The sequence below is a fragment of the Diachasma alloeum genome, unplaced genomic scaffold (genome assembly GCF_001412515.2).
Source record: "Diachasma alloeum isolate Michigan unplaced genomic scaffold, Dall2.0 Dall_scaffold_01052, whole genome shotgun sequence".
Lineage (NCBI taxonomy): Eukaryota > Metazoa > Arthropoda > Insecta > Hymenoptera > Braconidae > Diachasma > Diachasma alloeum.
The window spans coordinates 68,642-92,592 of record NW_021681164.1 but is presented as its reverse complement, the minus strand read 5'-3'; the positions used below and the strand labels follow the sequence as shown (position 1 = coordinate 92,592).

Here is a 23,951-nt window from a genome sequence, read left to right as displayed (position 1 = left end):
CTGAAATAGAACTGGAAATCATCTCAGTAGTGGAGTTGTAAAATGAGATTTGTTCATTACGCACCGAAATCAGTTGTCGTTAATTATCTTTCAAACTGATGGAGATTGCGAAATTATTTACAAAAATCTTATCCATGGTTAATTTTATGAGCTGCAAAGAAGGTCCTTATAGAAATATCTCTTATCCCTTAGAGTCGAATATATTCATCGACAACTCAAGCTGAGAATGAGTTGACTCCAGTTTTACGTTGTTTTTTTTTTCAATTAATATTTTAAAATGTGAAAAATTGAACGATTTTATAAAATAGCCTTTCTTATAAAGACAATTGAGAGCAACAAGAATATTTCCTGCAAATATTCTGTTCTCTCCTCTTAATTTCTAGATATTTTCTAAATATTCTTTAGGTATGGTTCATTCAATTCCAAAATTGGAAATGTTCTAAATTCCCTCAACTAATTTTTTTGGTGCTTCATCATCAGCTTTAGACAAAATGGCAACTCGTTGAACTAAAGAAATTAACAAATTAATCAAGCTCCTTATTCGTGGCACTGGACGAAAAACAAATTGACTACATTGAGACATTGAAATGAATGTTTAATTTTGAAAAAAAAATTACTAACATAAACTTTACTCACAAAAATGCTTCTGTTCACTAATTCTATTGTTTGTGATACGTGTTGCCAGGCGTTTGTGAACAGATTGTATCAGTTTGCATTTCACTTAGGGCAGCAGTGGGCCGTCCACACCAACACTCCGCCACACCTCAAAAAGAAGGTAAGATGTTTAATTTTTTTCAAGTGACACTCACGATTCAGTATGGATCCACCTTATAAATTTTGTTTTTTCATCAATTTTATCGATTGAAACGTGAAAAATTCATGGATAACCATCATAAATCGAGGTTTAATTGAGTGAAAGTTCTTTTCTCGTAGAAACATCAATTTTCCATCATAATTTATGAACGTTTTAAAATCATGTGATCCATGTGGTGTTTTTCTTCACACCGTTAAATTACCTGTTAACAATGTCTCTTGATAAGTTTCCGCAGAGCTCTCATCAACGAGATATTGGAATAGTCTCTTTCGAATTGTCAAACAATAACTATCGAATGTCCTCGAATTTTCTCAAATAAAGAAAGAAATAAAGGAAAAAGCTATAAAAACATTTTTCACAGCAGAAGATTCTTCTCATTTTGGTGTTCATTCACCATCCTCAAATAACTTATTTCGAAAGAATTGATGAAACGAAAAATTTTTGTGAATCCTAATTATTCCGAAAAAGTCAAAGGATATTTTCTGCAGAGGAGCAAATTTTTTATGGAGGGGAAAGCCTCTCCATAATTTGCCCTCAGATTACTTATTAGTGAAATAATTCCACAATTACGTAGAGGATATTTCACAACCTACGTAGTTTTTCTGAATAAAGTATTAATACGCCTCAACGTTTTTGGTAGGTAACTATCCCCAAAATATAAATTAATAAATCGAACAATACCTAAGAAAATAAAATTAACTATTCGGAATTTTGGCGAAATGGTTCGATAATTATATGTTCCACAGAGACGAAGAAAAAAATCACTCTTTCATCGACCGAAAGTACATGTCAAAAGAATCAGCCAGCTCCAAAATAGTCAATCACAGTCGGACGACGACTCAAACCAATCAGTCGGTGGAGCTGGATAACACGTCAAATTATTTATTACAAAAATCTGGTGGCTCATTATTAACCAAGACATCAGACAAAAGGGACATAGAGGTGGAGGCTGCAGCGCATCTGCTTACCAAACAGGAAAAGTCCTTGTGTGTTCAGCTCGATCTTAAGCCCACGCAGTATTTAACACAAAAAACCTTGTTGTTACAAGTAAGTGCCATTTATAATGTTCCTATCGATAATCTCGGAGTATCTAACATCCGCCGATTTATTCATTACATTGTTGAATTTTTTTGCATGGAATTTGAACCGAGAAAATCTCGGAATGACGTAAAACAGCAATTTTTTCACGCAATCAACGCTCAACAACAGATCTCACATGTTCAGAGCGGATACAGAATCAACGAAACATAATTTGTTCTCAATCATCTGAGAGTTAGAGGTTAACAATACTCTAATTGGAGAGCCAGGGAATTTCCGTAGAAAATAATTACCTATCAACTTCATTATTTCTCAATACTTTCAAGATTACATTTTCATTTCTCCGTGCGTTTTGGAATTAACATTTTGACTAATAGAATTATTTCCCCTGAGAAAGGACGCACGAATGTGCAATGGTTGTGTGCAATTTTAATCATCGGAATTCTAATGAGAATAGTAATTCAATCAATAGGAAAAACATAATAACGAATTCATGTAACAGTAGAATCTGTGAATTGATAGATTGCCTAACAAGTGTCTTGTAAGTGAAACTTTATTTTTGTTTGCACAGGAATATCTGAATGGTAATCGAAAATCTACGATAATTCCTCAATCAGAGCCGGAAAACAGGATTCTTCATTACCTCGTTACGAACGGTTGGATTGCAGCCAATTAATTCCCCCCTCAAGTCAACTACCACAAGCCTAATAATCCTCACCTCTAAGTCACACCAATATTAACCTAATGAGTAAGAGTAATTAAATCATAAAAACCATCAATCTGAATTTTTCCCTTCAGCAGATTTTCAAGGAAAACATAACTGAGTTAGAATAAAAAAATGGATAAGAAAGCGTCAGAAGCTTTAACCAGATACGTCCGGGATTGTGATTAAGAATAATAAGGAGAAGAAAAAGATGTAAAGGGTACAAGGACTAAATTATCAGTGAGACCACCTAGACGATACATTCACAACCATTCATTTTACTGATAAACTAATCAGTCACCTCTATCACTTGAATAAATTTCGTCCTTAATTTATTGAAAAAAAAATGATTCCATCTGTGTCTCATATTTTTAAACTTCCACCACAATCATGAAATCCAATTTTCCTCTTATCAATTAATAGTAATGACTCATTCGTTGCGCAGTGAAACGAAAAAATAGTAGAAGCTTAAATGACACGCATCAATATTTTTCCACTATAATTGATGGCGTTCTTAAACGTTTGAATTGAATGATTAATTGAAATGGTGAAAAACAAACCAACGGACCAGACCTGTGCACTTTATTTTGTAAATGTCTTTCGATCTGTAAGATACATCAAGAACATTCATCAAGAGACTTTTTGATCTTCTTGAACATTGATCACGAACAATATTTCAATATATTTCTTGAATTGAAAATCATGATGGGAACGAGTAGGCTTCACGAAATATATCAAAACATTTTTTTTGTAAAAGAGAAAATCTCCAAAGAGAATGCTCTTGATATTTTCCTCAAGGGCCACTCATTTCGGAGCTACAAGTGAAATCACAGTATACAATGAAGTTGAAAAAGATTTGTCGTCATCTCCTGTTCTTTATCTTTTCTAAATATTTAAATGTAAACTAAGTAGAAACAAGTTGGGAATTTTCATGATTAATTGATTGTGTATTCTAATGAATTGCCCATAGACCTACAGATAAGTAGTGATGACGACAGTCACTGTGTACTTACAAGCAAAGTCAAGATTGTATATAAATTGTACAATGAAATATGAATTCTAATTACTAGTAAAAATTATAGTTTTAGGAATTTTCAAAATATTTTTGTTAAATTCGTTTATAAAATTCATCTGTAAATTTTTGGGGAAAATTAACGAATCCTCTCGATGTTAATTGATTCAAAAGTTTTTCAAATCAATTATTATTGTATAATTATGAAACGGTTTTTAATCATTCTTTTTTTTATCCCTCAAATTTTCCTTGGATAGAGACTCTTAATTCTAGATTAAGCTTGTGAGTATTCAAGCGAATAAAAGGGAAAAGGATTGGGCAGTGTTGAACCGAATAATGGATTTCATGATGTAATCGCGGCAGTACCTGAAAGGGGGAAGGGTGTTAAAAATATTTAAGGTTAGAAGAAAAAGTGAAAAATAATCAATTATCACCTATTTTGATCGAATGGAAAATAACACTGAGCAAAGAATCAGATCTATAAAGACAATGAACAGATTCAGAAATTGTGAGAGCAATTGATGTGAAAATGATTGGAAATTGTGAACTAAATTAATTTGTTGTATAGTATGACAGAATGATGGAAATAAAATCGAGATGTCTCATCTAACGCGGAGTATTTTTTATTCTTGGAGAAAACTGTACAGTATTCATGTTCCCTTTTAATGGTCTAGCAAACACCCTTGATTAATTTATACTATTTTATTTTATTTTCTTGCCATTTCCGTCTTCACAATTCGATTAATTTAATTTTATCCATTCTTATTCTCATTATGTCTATATTTTTTCCTTAATTCACATGGAATACTTAATACTTAATTCACAATATTGAATGAAGAGGAATTATGTTGAAGACCAATAAAAAGTGTTTTTCCGTCATCAAAACAAACAAAAGAAAAGTCATTGGAAATCTCATTCGGGTAATAGAAAAATCTCTCCATGTATTCCTGAAAATTTTTAAAATCTATTTATCCCTTTATTTATCTCTTTATCATATGGTAAAAGGATATCGTTACTGCTCATTCCTCTGGTCAGGTTCTAATTATTAGTATGAAAAGGAATTGAAAAAAGAATCAGAAAGGGATAATTGACTAGAAAATCGATTTTTATCTTTTATATCGGCCGGCATTTCGAATCACTCTTTTTTCTTTAAGTATTAGAGGAATGTCAATATTTCAGCGAGAAGTAATTCCAAAAATGCAAAAAAAAAGTGGACGTGAAGAACTGAAAAAATTAATTTTTCAATGTCTCCGGAAAATTTTTAAACCGATATATTTTTTCAAATAATGGAAGGATAGCCATAAATTCGATTTGTCCACTTGTCTTTGCAAAGAATGAATAGAATAAATGTCAGAAATTGAAAATTGGAGACAAAATTTTAGCGGATTATTATTATGTAATGATAAAATATAATGTGTCGATCTACTTGATAATATTTCTATTTATGTGACTAGTACCTCGCTTCGGGCCCGTAAGATAAAATAGTCAACATCATACGGCCCCCAAAATTATTTCCTGACAAATGTGATTATAATCCTCGCCTTTGATTCGGAGTATAAACTGACATTCACATCAGAAAATACCTTATGGGCCTTATGATGATATGTACTATCACTTCCGAATGGAATTTCACATTTTCTCATTTCGATTGGAAATGTAGAATGGAAATGTACACGGAGAGAAAAATTGAATAAAAATTACTAGAAAAAAACGTAAAATAGTAAATTTAGTAACGAGTGCAAAATAGTACATTATGTCATGAGGGCGATAAGCGGCGGTTTGTGAGGAGTGTGGAGTTGCAGCAAGAGGCGTGGCAAGCAGGAGACGAGGATCGCCGAAGGCGATCCGAGTCGGACGCTTGCCATGCCGAGTGTTGCAAACTCCACACGACTCACAAACCAACGCTATCGCCCGAATGGCATATACTATTTTTCGTCACGAAGGCCCGACGCGGGTGTGGGCGCGGGAGGGGGTCCAGGGGGACGAAGTCCCCCTGAAGAAAAAAATAAAAGCAATAGAAAAAAATAAATCGAAATAAAATCAATATCAGTTGATGCGAAAATAAATAACTAGTAAAGTCCGCCAAAATATCCAAAAACAGTAGGTTGATGACGGTAATTTTGGACCTGTGAAAAGAAAATTGCATAAAAAATAGAAAATAAGAACAGATATCAAAGATAAAAGAAGATACTCAGCTGTTCAATTTTTCTTCTTTTATTAAGAACAGAAGTCGACGTTNGCCTCGTGCTGCTAACTTCACACGAATCGCAAACCTCCGTCTACGGTCCTAATGACACAGTATACTATTTTGGCGAGTGGGAGGTTTATATCACGAGCCGAAGGCGAGCCGAAAAGTTCACTTTTCGTCACAGCGTGATGAAAATTACGTTTCGAAACGGACTCCGCGAGCGAAGTAAAATTCAATAAAAATTCTAAGTCGGAACCGAAATTGTACAAATCGCCACGTAAATTCTACTATTTGTTCCGTAAAAATTAACCACCCGTCTAATGATTCACCACTATAGGGACAAGAAGTTCCGTAATGTTTCTCCAACGATTGAGAAATTTTAGGGAACGGAACGTAGAAATAACTCATCAGCTTCATAAAAATTGTTGAACTTTCAAGAATTTTTTATTTTGAAGGTCTGATAAGTCGGGAAGTTTCTGTAAGATTTTACTTCTTCGGGAAAAATTACGTGACAATTTCGTATTTTGTTCAGTAATAAACCTGAGAATTCACTGAACGTTTCAGTGAATTTTCAGGTTCCTGTAGAAATCCTATAAAAAAAACCATAGGCTTCGTATAGAATTCCAATAGAATTTTCTAGTGAATTCGCTAGGTTTTCTATTGAATGTTTTCATGCGTGTGACAAAAAATATTGTTCGTTACACGGCCTAAAAAAACTTTTCTAGCTCATACGATTGCAACCCTCGCCTTCGGTTCGGGTTGCAAACTCATATTCGCCAGAAAAGTTTTTTTCGGCCCAATGACGAAATATACTATTGTAGTTTTTCTCGATTTTTTGTTCAGTCGGTAAAACAAGTGACAAAGCCATTGACAGTTATTTGTTTTATCGACTGACCAAAAAATCGAGAAACACAATATTGTTTTTGATTGCTGAGAAACGCGCCGAGCTTACTGACTCAGTAAGTGGTGCAAGGAAAACGCTATTAGTTTTTCAAAAATATCTTGAAATCCAAAGGGGAATAGAGAATTTCTGGCTAAAATATTTTTTGTAGAGTTGAATGAGATCTACAAAAAAAAGCTCTCATAATAAATTTTCCANGAGTTGTTATTCCGTTGCTAGGGAGTCAGTCGTAAGTTGAGGGTTATATTATCAAAATATTAGTTTAATAAAGAGATTATATTCACTTTCTCGTTATATATCTATTTTGAATAGATTATATATATATATTTCTATTAAAATGTGATGAAAAATTTGAGTATGTTGTGNGTTTTCATGCGTGTGACAAAAAATATTGTTCGTTACACGGCCTAAAAAAACTTTTCTAGCTCATACGATTGCAACCCTCGCCTTCGGTTCGGGTTGCAAACTCATATTCGCCAGAAAAGTTTTTTTCGGCCCAATGACGAAATATACTATTGTAGTTTTTCTCGATTTTTTGTTCAGTCGGTAAAACAAGTGACAAAGCCATTGACAGTTATTTGTTTTATCGACTGACCAAAAAATCGAGAAACACAATATTGTTTTTGATTGCTGAGAAACGCGCCGAGCTTACTGACTCAGTAAGTGGTGCAAGGAAAACGCTATTAGTTTTTCAAAAATATCTTGAAATCCAAAGGGGAATAGAGAATTTCTGGCTAAAATATTTTTTGTAGAGTTGAATGAGATCTACAAAAAAAAGCTCTCATAATAAATTTTCCATATTATCGTATATTTAAAGATATTCATTGACAAATTATCTCCAAATTGCAGTTGCCAATTTGTTTTTTGACAATATCTCAGAATTGAAGCATAATATCGATTACTTGTAGGGAAGAATTAGATCCAAAAAAAGGTTATTACAAAAATACCTGTATCTCCTTTGCATTCTGAGATGTAGTCCAAAAACAAATTTTCGGATTTCATTGACACATCTTGTTTCATGTCTTCACCTCTGAATCAAGTTTTATCCTGGGTTATGATATTCAGCAGATTTAAGGATAATCGGGCGAGCCCGGAGTGTTGGAAAAAAAGCAGCCTTTTTTTTCTTTTTTTTACGTATTCTTTAAACGATGGAAAAGGCGTGTGCAAAGTTTCAAACTGCTAGGGAGCATGGTTAATTTATTATGAATTTTTAAAAAAGTGGTCATTTAACCCGTGATCTTATGGAAATCACAAAAAAAAACTGCAAAACCCAAGGAACAAATGCAGCCAAAGTCATGAAACTTTAGACACATTTAGGACATGCGATCAATGATTTTTTGAGTGAAAAAGATTGTCGCCTAGGTGCATTGTTTATTAATAATAGCGAAAAAAAGTACCGAAAATGAAATTTCACACAGGGGTTTCGTTTCACCTTAATTCCTACTATTCAATGTTCAATTAGGAACACAGATGGGGGCGGGGCGTAGGCCGCGCACCCTACTTGCACCGGTTCACATTTTCGCCACTCGACAGTAGCTGCTTGGGAGGGATAGGGCTCGCAACCTACTTACACAGGTTACTATCCCGCCCGATAGATAGACTATTCAAGTTCTTGACTTCTCAATAAATTATAAAAATGAAGGTCATTTTTCTGGATTTCATTGATTTTTCGAAATGGGTACATTGTTGGTGTTCTATCATAGGTACACTTTTTTTTCTTAACCAATTGAAATCGATAAACTTCATCATTAAAAACGAAAAAGAAAGAGGAACGATCATAATCAGGAGGACACTGAATATTTATTTAATGAAATAAATGAACGTATATTTGAATTGAAATCGAATTTAAAAAAACTACACCGTTATGGGAGATAAATTACTCTACAATGTAGATAATTGGAGCTTAAAAACAACTTTTATTTTCAAGACAATATTTCCCAAAGAACTGGTTGCCTCTAAAATTTAGTTTATAATGGGGATTCTTACTCTAAACATCTACCGACGCAGCGCCTTCTCATTCCTCCATACCACTTCAATAGGTTCTTTCTCACCACAATATACACACATATTCACTGATCCCACATATTCTTCAGAGAAACAAGATATTTTGCCCATGATTGAATTTTAGAAATTTATAGAGCTTCTAGGACTACTTGAAAATTTTTATTTCACGAGAATCTCATGATCCGGGATTTCACGAGAAATTCGAAAAAGTTCCTGACTCTGCTGAAAAAATGGAAAAAATCTGGCGCTTGTGAATACTGCGACGCAGAAGCATGCATAAAACCTAGAGCTTAGAAGAAAATTTACCCCATCCTTAAAGTAACGCATCCTTACGGTAAATTCAAAGATTATTGAAAACTGCAAAAAAATTTCAGAAAACTCGATTAGATTCGGAAATCTAATTTTTTTCTCAATTCAATTATCGTTTTGGTTTTTCAAAGAAGAAATGTTTAAAAATCAGGATTTAATCCAGTGTCTTATGTGAAAATCAACATTTCCACTGTAATTAAAGAAAAAAATCTGAATTTTTTGCCATTAGATGTGAAAAAATCAAGAATTTTTTTGACACCTCATAAAAAATAATCCACTGTTTTACAAACAAATTTTATTATTTATTTATAAAAGGAAAATGTTTGAAAAAATATCAATATTTTGCTAAATTTAATTTAGATAATACTGACTGGGTATGAATTTTTTCAAATTTTTCCCATCCAATTTAGTTGAAAAATTAAAAAACTGAAAATATACAAAAGTACAGCGTAGCCCGGCTACTTTGAGCGCGCGTGAGATTTTCTCTCACGCAACGCTAGTCAACCTATAGGACGTCCTTACGGTGCGAGTGAGGTACTAAAAGGAGCGTGCCTGCTGACAGGTTAAGAGAAATCTCGACATTCATGAAAGTTTCTAAAAGATACTGCTTTTCAAAAAAAATTGGTTTTCTAGAACATTGTGGAGAATACGTGGTTTCGCCGAAAACCTAATTTTTCTTTTATAACGACGAAAATCTAATTTATTCTTTAACACTGATAGATGCAGAGTTATCGAAGGTCTGAGCCAAGCGTGCGATGCCTTAGCCCTCCCTGCGGGAGGTATCAGCGGTAAGCACGTGTACCGCCTGAGCTCTTTACTTATTTTCCGGGCTATGTTTGTAAATAATACAGATATGAAAAAAAGACAAAATACCAAATTTTATAGAAAAAGAACTGTATACAAAAAAAATTTAAACAAAAAAATTCCAATATCCCAAAATCAGTAAGAACATTGCGAAATATTACATAATTTCTTAATAATTTGACGAATTTCGACTGATTTTTGTAATTTTATTAGGAAAGTAGAAAAAAATACTAAATTTCACAAAAATTTGAAATTCCTTAAAGAGTATAAAAAGGAAATTTCTGAAAATTTCTTACAGAATCCAATAATGTAATCGCACTCGATGGTAAGAATGAGAGTACGATGTCTCGTCCGGAGCCGTAAAGTGGAGATGAAGAAATAAGCACAAAATGGCCTTAATAAAAAATATCTTTCAGAAAGTTCTCATAATCCTAATAATGTACGTCCGGTTGCTGATCTTCCCTGCATCTATAAACTGAGAGATTAGATAATAAAAAAATGTTTAATATGTAAAATAATAAACAGCTTAATTCTGGAGATACGGATGTTGTTGAAGTATTTATTGACAGACGTCAAGCAATTGATAATTAGAAACGAAAATGGATTTTTAGATTCATGGAGTATTTTTATGCAACATCATTTCCAAGAAAATCGTTGTGATTCATAGGTGATCCCAGAATGATCACGGTATAGCGTATTCCTCCAGAAAAAGAAGACCTTGTTGAATCTTATTATCGTCATTACAGATTTTTTCAGTGTTACTCATGACATAAGTTGAATAAACATCGCATTGATTACTTCATTAATTTCTCCACCCATAGGGAAGTTATTGTAGGGAAGTTATTGTAATGACCCCGAAGACCGAATACACGTAATTTTTTAAGAGATGTGTGTGTGTGTTTGTGCGTGTGTGTGTCCATGCATTCTCTTCGATGAATTATTCGATTAAAATTTTTTTCTCACAATCGATGTGTTTTCATGTAACTCAGAACTGATCAGATTCTGAACATACTATTTTCTAATAAAACTAGTGAAAAAGCAGGGGTTCGAACCTATCCGACAGAACGCATGCCACTGTTACTTTTTGCCTTATTAGTCTTTCTCTTTCTTTTATTTCTAACAATTCCATTGGTAGTAAGTTTCCGAATGGATTCGTATCAATTCATTCCTAATACAGGCATACATACGCAACCACATTAATTCTGTTTTTATGAAACCATCACTCCTTTGCTTTTATTTACACTGCGTAACCTCTCGTAGGTATTGGTTTATTTTAGTCACCCCTACCATAATTTTCGAACTCCATTGATATATAACTCCTTATTTGAAGCTCGAAAATCGTGGAAATAAAATTCCATTTTTTTCTGGTACATAAAATTCCATACGGGAATTTCAAAATGTAATGACAATTGTAAACCTGATTTTTTTTCGTCTAAAATTATGAAAATTAAATTAAAAATTGATATTGTTGAAATTAAATCTTGAAAAATTCGAGAAATAACATGAAAAATTTGAGAAAATCAATTGTTTCAATAACTAACTTCAGGATGAAAGTGAAAATTTATAAACAAAAAAGTGATAACGTCCAGAGCGATAAGACAATTGAGAGAAAGAAAAGGCGAGGATATCATTAAAATTATTTCATCGTTGGCAACATATTACCTCACACCCTGTCCCTGCGACAGGCACGCATATTGTACAGGGTGTTTAGAAGGAGATATTTAATTTTTTGTATGAATCCATTCTATCGAAAAATTAAATATCTTCAAAACCACTCGACCGATTGCGCCCATTGAAAATATGAATCTTCAATATTGTGAGAGCTATAATTATACCTAATTTCCACTTGCTATCCCCATTTTTCCTCAAGTTATCGGGTGTACAAGACGGAAAAAAACAGAAAAACGGGAATATCCCTGAATCTTTACATGGACGGGTACACATATTTTGATTGATCTCGACAGTGGCCATCGAGACAAGTATTTAAAAAGAATTGAAATTCATCCAGTAGTTCATGAGGTATTTGAAGAAATATATTTACACAAACGGTTGAATATCTCAAGAACCGCTTGGCCGATTGCGCCCATCCACAATACCAACCTTTTATGTTATAAAAGCTAGAAGCATACAAAATATCAACTTGCCATCTCCATTTTTTTATAAGTTATTGTGTAAGCAAGATTTTTCATGAAAAAATGGGAATATCTTCAAATTTTGCCTGAACGGATCTATATTTTTTGATTGATCTAGATAGAGGCCACCGAGACGAGTATTTTGAAAAAAAAAATTGAAAACGGTGGAGTAGTTTTTGAGATATTGAGGAAAAACAAAATTTAAAGAGGTTGTTATACCTCAGGAACTACTGGGTCGATCGGACTGAAACTGCCCACCAAAGTGAAGCTTAATCATAGCTACCATGAGCCATGATTTCAGACTTTTATCGACAAATTTCACCGTATTTATGCGGAATTTTGTAAAAAATGATCACCAGAAACCCAAGTTGCCACATACATACGTACAAGCATGACCCTAGAAACATAACTTCTTCACATTCCTTCATTTCCCATCAAAATCAGAAAATCGAAAAATCGCTCAAATACAAGGCTTCCATTCGGAAGCAAAAATGTCGAGAAATTGCATTTTTGACAAATTCAATGATTTCTCCTACAGAAACGATTGTATTGATTTCTTGTCATCATAATCGATAAAGCTTTATATGATTAACCCTAGACTGGTCACCATGCGAGGGAATTGCCGCAACACGTCGTTTTATTCAACTTGCCATCGACTGGTTGACCGCAAAAATTTGAGAAAAATTGAATTCGTCAATTGAAGTATCTGGAAAATTCTAGTATTTTTTTTCAATATTGTATCTTTAATTCTGGAAGAAAAAAAATTATTTCCAACAGGTGAACAATTTTTTCCCGTGTTAAATGAAATTGCCTGTTGTGCGACGTTGCTGGGACCTCGCCAAACGCGCCCGGGAAGTGTAGAGTGGATTCGGCAACGTTGGAGCCTAAATAACACGGCAGCACTCTCCCGCGAAGGTGACTAATGTCGCATTTTCCCGTCATGTGACCAGACTAGGGTTAAGATTGTAGTGAAAATCCCGAAAATTTTCTCCACGTTTTTGGAGTTAATCAAACATGAATTACCTAAATTTGAAACTTTTTGAAGATTTTATTTCTCAATGACCACTTAAATCATTCGTATCGTTTTGCGACGAGATGCCCGTATGTACGTATATGTGTGTGTATGACCAAAATTTCGCCCTACTATTTATCTCAAACGAATAGTTTGATCGAAAATTTTCTGTTGGTAATGACGAACACGATCGTCTCAGCGGTTTTTTAATTATTCATAGAAAGACGTAATATAAACAGAACATAAGGAATATGAAGAAAAGCATGAAAAATTGTAACTTTTTGAAACTTTAACGACCCTTACTAAAAAAAATGATGGAATTCTATTTTCTGTAAAATAATATATTTTCTGTGGAAAAAAATTACCAGAGAAGTGCCTCTAAGCAATACCAGTCATGAGCCAAAATTTCAGATTTTTAACGATCACTTTTGTCATTTTTGTGGGAAAATTTATACAAAATTTCCCAGAACTTTGCACGCACATACCAACGTACACACATACATTTTCTGAAAACGTCATATCTCGACGTTTCATGACATTCTAAGACGCTTCCTGAAATTAGAGAACGAAGTGAAATTAGAGAATCACATCATCAAAGTTTCAATTCGAAAGCAAAAAACTACTGTTGAAACGATCTTCATCGTAATCCAGTTTGCCTCAATCAAGGTTGAATAAATTTCAGTGAAAACCGTCTGAGCAGTTGTTCATTTATTTGGAAAAAAATTTCAGAATTTGGGTTTTTTCTTTTAATGAATGAAGGGAAAGAAATTAGTCAATACGTTATTGGTTTGACCCATAATGGGTCACACACAATTCATCCCACCCGTAATAGGAGGGCGCAAAGCAGCTAACCAACAACCCAGTCGAATTTTTTATTTATTTTTGCTTCCGAATGGAAGCATTGCAATCGTTCTATTTTTAGACTCTAATTTTGCGTTTTGTTTTTTTGCTTTTCGTTTGATTTTGTTTTTTTTGTGACCACCTTGTGTGTATGTGATGGTGGTCAAATTGTAGAAAATTGAAGAATTCAAGGACTAAAATGATTTCAAAAAATCTGAAATGTTGTCAGATTATAGGCATTAATGACAACCAATTCTGTACTCAATTTCAGCCCAATTGATTGAGCCGTTTCTGAGGAATCGCCATTTGTTTCTAAATTGTTTTTCGCAAATATCTCAAACACTATTCAGCCGATTTCAAATTTTTTTTTCAAAATATTCGTCTCGATGTCTTCTATCTCAATCAATTAAAATATGCATACCCGTTCATACAAAATTTCCGAGATATTTTTATTTTTCAGTTTTTCACACAAAATCTTTATTAGCACTCTTATTTTTGCAAAAATGGACATATTAACTTGAAATTTGGCACAAGGGTTCCTTTTTGCTTCAGAATGTTTTGTATTGGAAATGGGCTAAATCGAATGGTTAGTTTAGGAGATATTCAAGTTCATATCTATTTTGTAATTTCCCCTAACTTAGGTTTTCCTCAAACCCTTAGCGAATGCGATGCAGGAGGTTGGAAAGAGTTTGAATGGAGGGCGAAAAAGGCATAAATTGCAAGAGTGGGGAAAAATATCCGAGAGTGAGCAATTACTATATTTCGTCATTAGGCCGAAAAAAACTTTTCTGGCGAATATGAGGTTTGCAGCACGAGCCGAAGGCGAGGGCGAATCTTTGCCTCCGCAGGCAAAAATTCACGGACGCGGGGCGAAGCGGAGCGTCCGTGAAACGCTGCCTTGCGGCCGGAATGACAAAAAATTTATTATGCTAAAACCATTCGGAAGGATACCATCAATTTATTGATGGCGATGCGAAGAAAGCATTAAAACATCACTCAGTGACATTCTCACTATGCTCACTGCCTCCTGCTTGTTTTTTTTTGCGTTCTTTCTAAATCTCTTGAAAAACAGCAACTTTTGTTTCGGCATGAAAGCTTAGTGCTCGGATAACTTTTTGATGACGAGATTTCGCGAAGAACTTAGAATGATCTATAGTTGGAAAAAGAAAATCACTTCCCATATCATTCCCAGCAATAGCGCGTAAACATGTTATCCAAACATATTAAGTACCCGGGTAAGTGTTGAAAACATTGACATTGAAAAATTAATGGATAAACAAATTAATGACTCAGACATAATCTTGTGATTTATTCATCTTTTCCACGTGGATGACTCGATCTCAGGCGTCATTATCCGATTTTTTTCAAGAATTACGCAGGCAGTAAAAGGTCAACTACATTGGAAATAATAACAATCTGATCACCAATGATAATTTCTGTTAGCAGATTGATTTTCTAAAAACGAATGAACTGTTTGTCTATTGATTATTCTTGAATTTCTCAGAATAATAAATATACGGATATCCAAATACTGCACACACTTGTACATTTCTAGACTAGCACAGTCGAATTTCATGTCTCATTTTTATTAATTTTATACTGGAAGGTGGAGAAAAATTAATACTTCTGACTTTTTTATTGAAATGTAGATACATACGTTGTCGAATTTTTAACGAAATAGGATATTTTTTCGTTCATACGAACTTTACACTTTTTTCCCTTTATAATGAGTCCAAAGTACAAAGAATTGATGCATTCGTCTGCATCAGTTCATTTTACGACGAATATTCTAAGAAAATCTGATTTTTTGTTCTGCACGAAATATGTCAATTATGTATACATGAAAATCTTCCACTTTTTGATGTATAAGGATTTTAAAAACACTTACACGCTCACCAATCATCATAGATATCATTTCGGCTGGATAACTGACATGAGAATAAGCAAAATAAGTGTGAAATGCATTGAAACTTGTATAAGACGCTCTTACACATACTTGAGACGACTTTGCGTAGTCGTAAACAATCAGATTGCAGCGGATTCGATTGACTGCATGAATAATGAGACTGATTCTATATCACTGTGGAAACTGGGTTGTACATACCTTTGAAAACATTTGATACACTTGATGTTTATTCTCTAATGTACAATTTATGAGTTTGTAAGGGTAATTAAAGTCAAAGGGAAAAGAAAGGAATTACAATGGAATTTCAATACAAGTTTTAGCAAGTTTTGCACATCAATTAATGTCCTCGAACCGTAGCCGTAAATTAACTTCAGGAAATCATCGTAATTACGTCAACACTTATGGATTTACAATAATTTTTTTTTCGTCTAATGATTCAGTACTTCCATAACTGGATAAATATGACGGTTCCAAAGGTGAAGGTGGGGAGTACTCTATCGACTTTTTCCCACCTCTGCATTAGATATCCCCAGGATTCTTACGCAATCAACGTCCTCGCTACAATATGTATATAAAAAGCGGCATGACACTTGAGTCGCCACATCTTGAACATTAACGAAATTTATACGCAGGTGGGACTGCGAGTTGCAAAGTGCGAGAATTTGAAAACATTTTCACGTTTGTAATTCTCTGATTTTTGCTTTTCAATTCAAGTTACAATCATGAAAATCGCAGTGTTTGTGCTACTTTCTTGTCTGGTGGCGGTAATATCGGCTAGACCCGATAAGTATACCACGAAATGGGATAATATTGACGTGGATCAAATTCTAAACAATGACCGAATCCTGAATAATTACGTCAACTGCTTATTGGAGGAGGGAAATTGTACTGCTGAGGGAAGAGAACTTAAAAGTATGTAGTAATTATTAATCAATATTTGATCTTTTGGCAATTGTCTCTGCTACCAAATTAGTAACATGCTTTCAAAAATATGAAATCGTATTAGTCTTTTTTAGGCGATGAGAGCCTTCTGTTTTTCAGTCATAATTTCTAACAATTAGACTCGAACAAAACGTTCTTTTCCAAAATACAAGATCGGTATTTCTTAATTTCAAAATTCAATTGCTCTGCAAGTAAAGCATTGATCCTCCGAGCAATTATACAATGCTTCTGAAATTCTAATTTCACTTTATGCATAAGTGATGAAAACGATTCTTTAAAGAATGTGATATCTCAACAAATACGTTTTCTTCAAAAATCGGTTGTTGCTTAGATAAATGCACAGTTAACACAAATTCAAATAGATCTTATCATATTCTATAGCTTTACTGTCGAATTTGAGGGTAGAACATGTTTACAATTACAATACTTGCATCGCGGTCAACAAATTAAGAGAAAATATAAAAAATTCTACGAAGAATTCCATAAATATTCCTCCAGTATTTTTCGCTTCCAGAATCCTCAATTTATGTGATTATTTCCCAGGTGTTCTCCCTGACGCTTTGGAAACCGAATGCGAAAAATGCAGTCGAAAACAAAGGGATGGTTCCAAAAAAATAATCAAATTTTTAGTACAAAACAAGCAGGATCTGTGGGAGAAACTGATGGACAAATACGATGAAGAGAAGAAGTACCGTGGAAAGTACGAGGATCAGGCGAGAGCCGAGGGGATAGAGATCCAGAGCTAAAACTAACCAATCTCAATGATTACTCTCTAATACCTTTTACTTATCATAAAACTGCTGTCCAGAATTAAATAATTAAGTAGATGAAGAAATAAATTTACATCTCAGGCATCCCCGAGTGTTTTCCCTTTTTTCCCCTATTTTTTATCATTCATTTATGTTTCAATCTCAGACTTTAGTTGCGAGCTTTTCTTAAAAATCACGGGTATTTTAAATGTTGACCCGCACGGAGAAAAAAATTGGAAAAAAATTACCACACAAGTCAAGTAGTCGTGAATCAAACTTGATTTTCAGTACTTTTTCACCTTAAATAGGAGAAAAAGTTCGAGATTCATGGTGAACTTTACTCCGTTGTCTTGGGAAAATTCACTAAACGTGAGGGTGATTTGTACCGAAAATGTAAAATTTACCCTGCATCTCATCAAAATTATCCCAGTGAACGTGAATAAAAAAAAATTCTAAGAGAATCAGAATTTAGAGAGAAAAAATTTCCACTTCACCCAGCCAGGAATCGAACCCGGGTCTCCCAGATACGCGCCGGGCACTTTTACCGACTAAGCTACCGGGAACCACAGAAATTCACTCTTAAATTCACCTCAAACACCGCCTAACATATATAGATATGATTTTTCGCACTCTAGACAATTTTCTGAAAGTGTCTGTAAACATAATATTTTCTCCATAAAAGATTATGAAAAATTTCAATTATAAAATTCAGTTACAAATGATCATTTTTTACTCTTCATGCTCTTTTTTAAAATCATTTTATTAAAACATTCTCTTATAAATATGAATTGTGTTCTAAGATGCATTTTTTTTACCGAAAAAATTGTAAGATATCCACTAAACATCAGTATTTTTTCACTGAATTACATTTTTCTTCACGATTACCATTCGTATAGTAAAAGGAAAAATGTCCCGATTTTCTTGATAATTTTTATCCAACTTTTCTCTCCGTGTGGGATAAACAAAATCTGCCTAAAAACATAAAAACAAATCCAGTTTTTGTAAAAAAACTGGGTCAAGAAAAAGTTTTGTTTGATTCCTACTAGGATGTCGAAGTTTTTGAAAAATACATAGAAATAAAAAAAGGGAGCCAAGTCAGGAATTTTAAATAAATGGTGATAGTGCACAATCAGGTTTTTATAAGAAAAATAGTTCTCAATGGAATAAGTATTCTAAAAAAATTCTCCATGAAAAAAAAAATCAGTAGGAGCAGGACCAACGTCCTTAGCGCGGATCAAAGGATGGAGGATTAGATTGATACAGACAGTGGGTTGAAAAACTCCGCGCCAAGAACGTTGGTCCTGCTCCTACTGATTTTTTTTTTCATGGAGAATTTTTTTAGAATACTTATTCCATTGAGAACTATTTTTCTTATAAAAACCTGATTGTGCACTATCACCATTCATTCAAAATTCCTGACTTGGCTTCCTTTTTTTATTTCTATGTATTTTTCAAAAACTTCGACATCCCAGTAGGAATCAAACAAAACATTTTCTTGGCCCAGATTTAAAAAAAAAACATTTGTTGTTGTGTTATTAGGCAGATTTCATTATTTTTTTCAAAATAAGCAACGACTGTTTTTACATCCGGTGAAATTTGTTATTTTCAATTCAATTTAGCTCATTCATTTTTCATAAGATACAATATTTTTTGAATCAACAATTGAAGGGAAATAAACAGTTCTACTCCAGATTTATTGTCTCCACCGATTTTCAATTTTTAATCATCTATTAATAATTTTCTGACTTGATTTGGTTCCTCATTCAATTTTTGCTCTGATGATTCCTAGTGGATTGTATTTCTTGGAGAGATGAATTGATTTCCTTATAGAAATAGTCGAACAAAATGTTCGACTATTCCTATAAGGAATCCGTCGCGGCGCTATGAAAAACTCAATGGTTTCTCGGCGCAGTGACTCCCGACAACTCGCCCGCTAATTAAAAAATCGTATCTCTGCTCCTAATTAACATTAAGGAATGAAACCAATGCTGTTCGATGGAGAATTAAATTCCCCATCCTTCAACCCCCGTTTCATTCCTTAATCTCTGTAATAAAAAAATAAAAACTGCGACGAAATTCGCGGCGCTATGAAAAACTCAATGGTTTCTCAGCGCAGAGCACTTCCTCATTAATTCGCCCACTAATTAAAAAATTGTTTCTTTCCTCCTAATTAATATTAAGGAATGAAACCAATGCTGCTCGATGGAGAATTAAATTCCCCATCCTTCAACCCTCGTTTCATTCCTTAATCTCTGTAATAATAAAATAAAAACTGCCCCGAAAGTTGCGGCGCTATGAAAAACCTAATGGTTTCTCGGCGCAGTGACTCCCGACAACTCGCCGGCTAATTAAAAAATCCTCTCTCCCCTCCTAATTAACATTAAGGAATGAAACGAGGGTTGAAGGATGGGAAATTTAATTCTCCATCGAACAGCATTGGTTTCATTCCTTAATCTCTGTAATAATAAAATAAAAACTGCCCCGAAAGTTGCGGCGCTATGAAAAACCTAATGGTTTCTCGGCGCAGTGACTCCCGACAACTCGCCGGCTAATTAAAAAATCCTCTCTCCCCTCCTAATTAACATTAAGGAATGAAACGAGGGTTGAAGGATGGGAAATTTAATTCTCCATCGAACAGCATTGGTTTCATTCCTTAATCTCTGTAATAATAAAATAAAAACTGCCCCGAAAGTTGCGGCGCTATGAAAAACCTAATGGTTTCTCGGCGCAGTGACTCCCGACAACTCGCCGGCTAATTAAAAAATCCTCTCTCCCCTCCTAATTAACATTAAGGAATGAAACGAGGGTTGAAGGATGGGAAATTTAATTCTCCATCGAACAGCATTGGTTTCATTCCTTAATCTCTGTAATAATAAAATAAAAACTGCCCCGAAAGTTGCGGCGCTATGAAAAACCTAATGGTTTCTCGGCGCAGTGACTCCCGACAACTCGCCGGCTAATTAAAAAATCCTCTCTCCCCTCCTAATTAACATTAAGGAATGAAACGAGGGTTGAAGGATGGGAAATTTAATTCTCCATCGAACAGCATTGGTTTCATTCCTTAATCTCTGTAATAATAAAATAAAAACTGCCCCGAAAGTTGCGGCGCTATGAAAAACCTAATGGTTTCTCGGCGCAGTGACTCCCGACAACTCGCCGGCTAATTAAAAAATCCTCTCTCCCCTCCTAATTAACATTAAGGAATGAAACGAGGGTTGAAGGATGGGAAATTTAATTCTCCATCGAACAGCATTGGTTTCATTCCTTAATCTCTGTAATAATAAAATAAAAACTGCCCCGAAAGTTGCGGCGCTATGAAAAACCTAATGGTTTCTCGGCGCAGTGACTCCCGACAACTCGCCGGCTAATTAAAAAATCCTCTCTCCCCTCCTAATTAACATTAAGGAATGAAACGAGGGTTGAAGGATGGGAAATTTAATTCTCCATCGAACAGCATTGGTTTCATTCCTTAATCTCTGTAATAATAAAATAAAAACTGCCCCGAAAGTTGCGGCGCTATGAAAAACCTAATGGTTTCTCGGCGCAGTGACTCCCGACAACTCGCCGGCTAATTAAAAAATCCTCTCTCCCCTCCTAATTAACATTAAGGAATGAAACGAGGGTTGAAGGATGGGAAATTTAATTCTCCATCGAACAGCATTGGTTTCATTCCTTAATCTCTGTAATAATAAAATAAAAACTGCCCCGAAAGTTGCGGCGCTATGAAAAACCTAATGGTTTCTCGGCGCAGTGACTCCCGACAACTCGCCGGCTAATTAAAAAATCCTCTCTCCCCTCCTAATTAACATTAAGGAATGAAACGAGGGTTGAAGGATGGGAAATTTAATTCTCCATCGAACAGCATTGGTTTCATTCCTTAATCTCTGTAATAATAAAATAAAAACTGCCCCGAAAGTTGCGGCGCTATGAAAAACCTAATGGTTTCTCGGCGCAGTGACTCCCGACAACTCGCCGGCTAATTAAAAAATCCTCTCTCCCCTCCTAATTAACATTAAGGAATGAAACGGGGGTTGAAAGATGAGGAGTTTAATTCTCCATCAAACAGCATTGGTTTCATTCCTTAATGTTAATTAGGAGCAGAGATACGATTTTTTAATTAGCGGGCGAGTTGTCGGGAGTCACTGCGCCGAGAAACCATTGAGTTTTTCATAGCGCCGCGACTTTCGTCGCAGTTTTCATTTTTTCATTACCGAGATTAAGGGATGAAACGGGAGTTGAGGGATGGGGAATTTAATTCTCCATCGAACAGCATTGGTTTCATTCCTTAATGTTAATTAGGAGGGGAGAGACGATTTTTTAATTAGCGGGCGAATTATTGGGGAGTCTCTCTGCGCCGAGAAAACATTGGGTTTCTTATAGCGCCGTGACTTTCGTCGCAATATTAATTTTTTTATTGCAAAGATTAAGGGATGAAACGGGGGTTGATGGATGGGGAATTTAATTCTCCATTGAACAGTCTTTGTTTCATCCCTTAATATTAATTAGTCGGTGAATAAATCAACTGAAAAACATAAAGTAAACATTGAGTACAAGGAGGACAAAAATCCCCTTCCAAACCTGTCCGTCACAGCGGGACTGCTACTGCCGAGTTACTCACGCACCCGACTCACATTTACCGACAATTCGACCGGGACGCCGCCTCTCCCGTGGGGTACCAACTAACATTTTTGGAGTCAGTTAAACCCCCCGATCCGGGCCTCTAATCAGGTCTATCCTCTTTGCGCGGTGCTCTCGGCCTGATGTTTTGCTCAGTCGGTCATTTGCTCAGTCGGTCAAAACTTTTCTTGGTCGATACGCTACCGCGTATCTCGATTGTACGATCAAACGAACTTACCTGTAAGTGAATTTCGATCGTGATTATATGAAGAGCCTCGTCGAGAGATTTTAATAACTTGTAGTAGTAGTCCGCCTGCGGCTAGATGGAGCCACACGCCTTCAGAGACCATAGAAAAAGTTGGCTGTGGCACCTCGGCGGTGAGGGCTCGCCATCTTATCATGAGTTTAAAGTTAAGCAATAGTGTAAAAAAAATTGGACAGGTTTGGGAAAACTAGTTGGGAGGGACTGAATCTCTCGACGAGGCTCTTCATATAATCACGATCGAACTTCACTTACAGATAAGTTCGTTTGATCGTACAATTATATTCTAGCCTCGGCTTCGAGATTTTAATAACTTGTAGATGTTCAGAGATCATCCAATTTTTTCTTTTTTTTTTTTTTAAGAAAACCCCAGATTTAATATGAATATGAATATTAAAGAGTTTAAAGACGAATGTTAATGGACAAAAAGAATGTTTATTGACTAAACCATATTCACTAGAACTTTGACAATAAAGCTTTCATCAACGGCAGTTATAAAAATGTACAAATCGTACTTCTAAACCTTTCGAGACTGATTCGTTTTCTCACAACAGCTGGAGTTGCTGTATACTTAGTAATGTAAGTTGAGAATCAGCTATATCGTCTCCAAGATGGCTGTACGACTATAGGACAAGATAATCTGTTAGGCCAGTGTTTATGGAGATTCGCAGCTATGACTCTCTGAATGTAACGAACAGTATAGAGATGTTATATCTAAAATCTCAACATACTACAGAAAGCTACCCTGGCTGCGCAAAAATGATGCCTTTCAAAACGGAAAAGGGGAAACAGGCTGTAGATCGCCTGGGCGAGAAGATTGTAACCTGTCTGGTATCGTGAAATCCCGATTTGACGCACCTTTGACACTGTTCTCAAGTTTAATGGCAGAAAACGTTTGTTGTCTCTGCGAAATACTCAAGGTCGAGAGAAAGACAGATTTTCATTAAGATGAAGAATTGATAGATTTGCCTTAAGTGGGAAAGACCGGGGTGGTAGGTCAGAATACACTCAAGATACTAGATGTGAGTGCATTGTGATTTACGAGGACGTAGTTTGAAAATTTGTTGAACCTTTGGAATGTTGAATTTTTTCCCACTGTTGCTTGATTTGATGGAATTTACTGTTTCATACGCTGTTCCTTATTTGAACTCTGCCATTAAAAATGTGCAGGATAATCGAACTAGATGTCGAACAGCAGTTAATTTTCTTTCATTTATAAAAATCCACAATTTTACAAGAGTAGACTTTGTTAACGACAAAGAGAAACATTAACATCAGTCATGACACATGCACCTGGTACCAGGTGAAAGTAAAAGATCCTTCAAGGATTTGATATCGTAATTTGTTTCTGACATGAGATAAATGAAAACAAGGAAGCAGAGTTGAACTATCTAACAGGGGAAGACCATTATACTATCGGTCTCACGATTGGAATTCTACGAAGTGTGACAAATTCACAATTTATTCCCAGGCTAAATGTAGGGGATACGTAGAGAAAATTTTGTCACCAATCGAGATTGAAAAGGTGTCAATCGAGACTGCAAGGAGATTGCCATGCTATACGCATTAGAGATTGCGTTGGTATTTTGACAAGAGGGACAGAAAAGGTCCATTTTTGGATTGGAAAAATCCTTCTCACCTTGCACTGTACAGCTCCAGTATTCACTTTGGAAGGAATGTAAGATGCATTCGACCGAAGCCTTCGCAACAGTGCTAAG

General features: G+C 35.0%; 2 protein-coding genes and 1 long non-coding RNA gene across 8 annotated transcripts in view; 2 read left to right on the top strand and 1 right to left on the bottom strand.

Annotated features, from left to right (window-relative positions):
- The window catches only part of LOC107045684 (transcriptional adapter 2B), a 10,134-nt gene extending 5,957 nt beyond the window's left edge, over nt 1-4,177 (top strand). For 3 of the 5 annotated variants that reach the window (XM_015268018.2, XM_015268017.2, XM_015268016.2), the window contains 3 exons: nt 726-775; nt 1,561-1,861; nt 2,424-4,177. In XM_015268018.2, coding sequence (XP_015123504.1) covers nt 726-775; nt 1,561-1,861; nt 2,424-2,528 — 456 coding nt within the window. In that variant the 3' untranslated portion in view covers nt 2,529-4,177. Of the gene's footprint in view, nt 1-685; nt 776-1,560; nt 1,862-2,423 lie in introns of those variants that run through there. The other 2 variants (XM_015268020.2, XM_015268019.2) reach the window with 2 other exon arrangements.
- The window catches only part of LOC107045688, a 25,316-nt gene extending 1,365 nt beyond the window's left edge, over nt 1-23,951 (bottom strand). The window contains exons 1-2 of one of the 2 annotated variants that reach the window (XR_001461474.2): nt 23,873-23,951; nt 637-763 (exon numbers count right to left, since the gene is read on the bottom strand). This is a non-coding gene — a long non-coding RNA (uncharacterized LOC107045688). Of the gene's footprint in view, nt 1-636; nt 764-1,016; nt 1,745-23,872 lie in introns of those variants that run through there. The other variant, XR_001461473.2, reaches the window with a different exon arrangement.
- LOC107045686 (ejaculatory bulb-specific protein 3) lies at nt 16,248-17,459 on the top strand. The gene is made up of 2 exons (XM_015268022.2): nt 16,248-16,575; nt 17,149-17,459. The coding sequence occupies exons 1-2, from the start codon at nt 16,386-16,388 to the stop codon at nt 17,349-17,351; spliced, it is 393 nt and encodes a 130-aa protein (XP_015123508.1). The 5' UTR covers nt 16,248-16,385; the 3' UTR covers nt 17,352-17,459.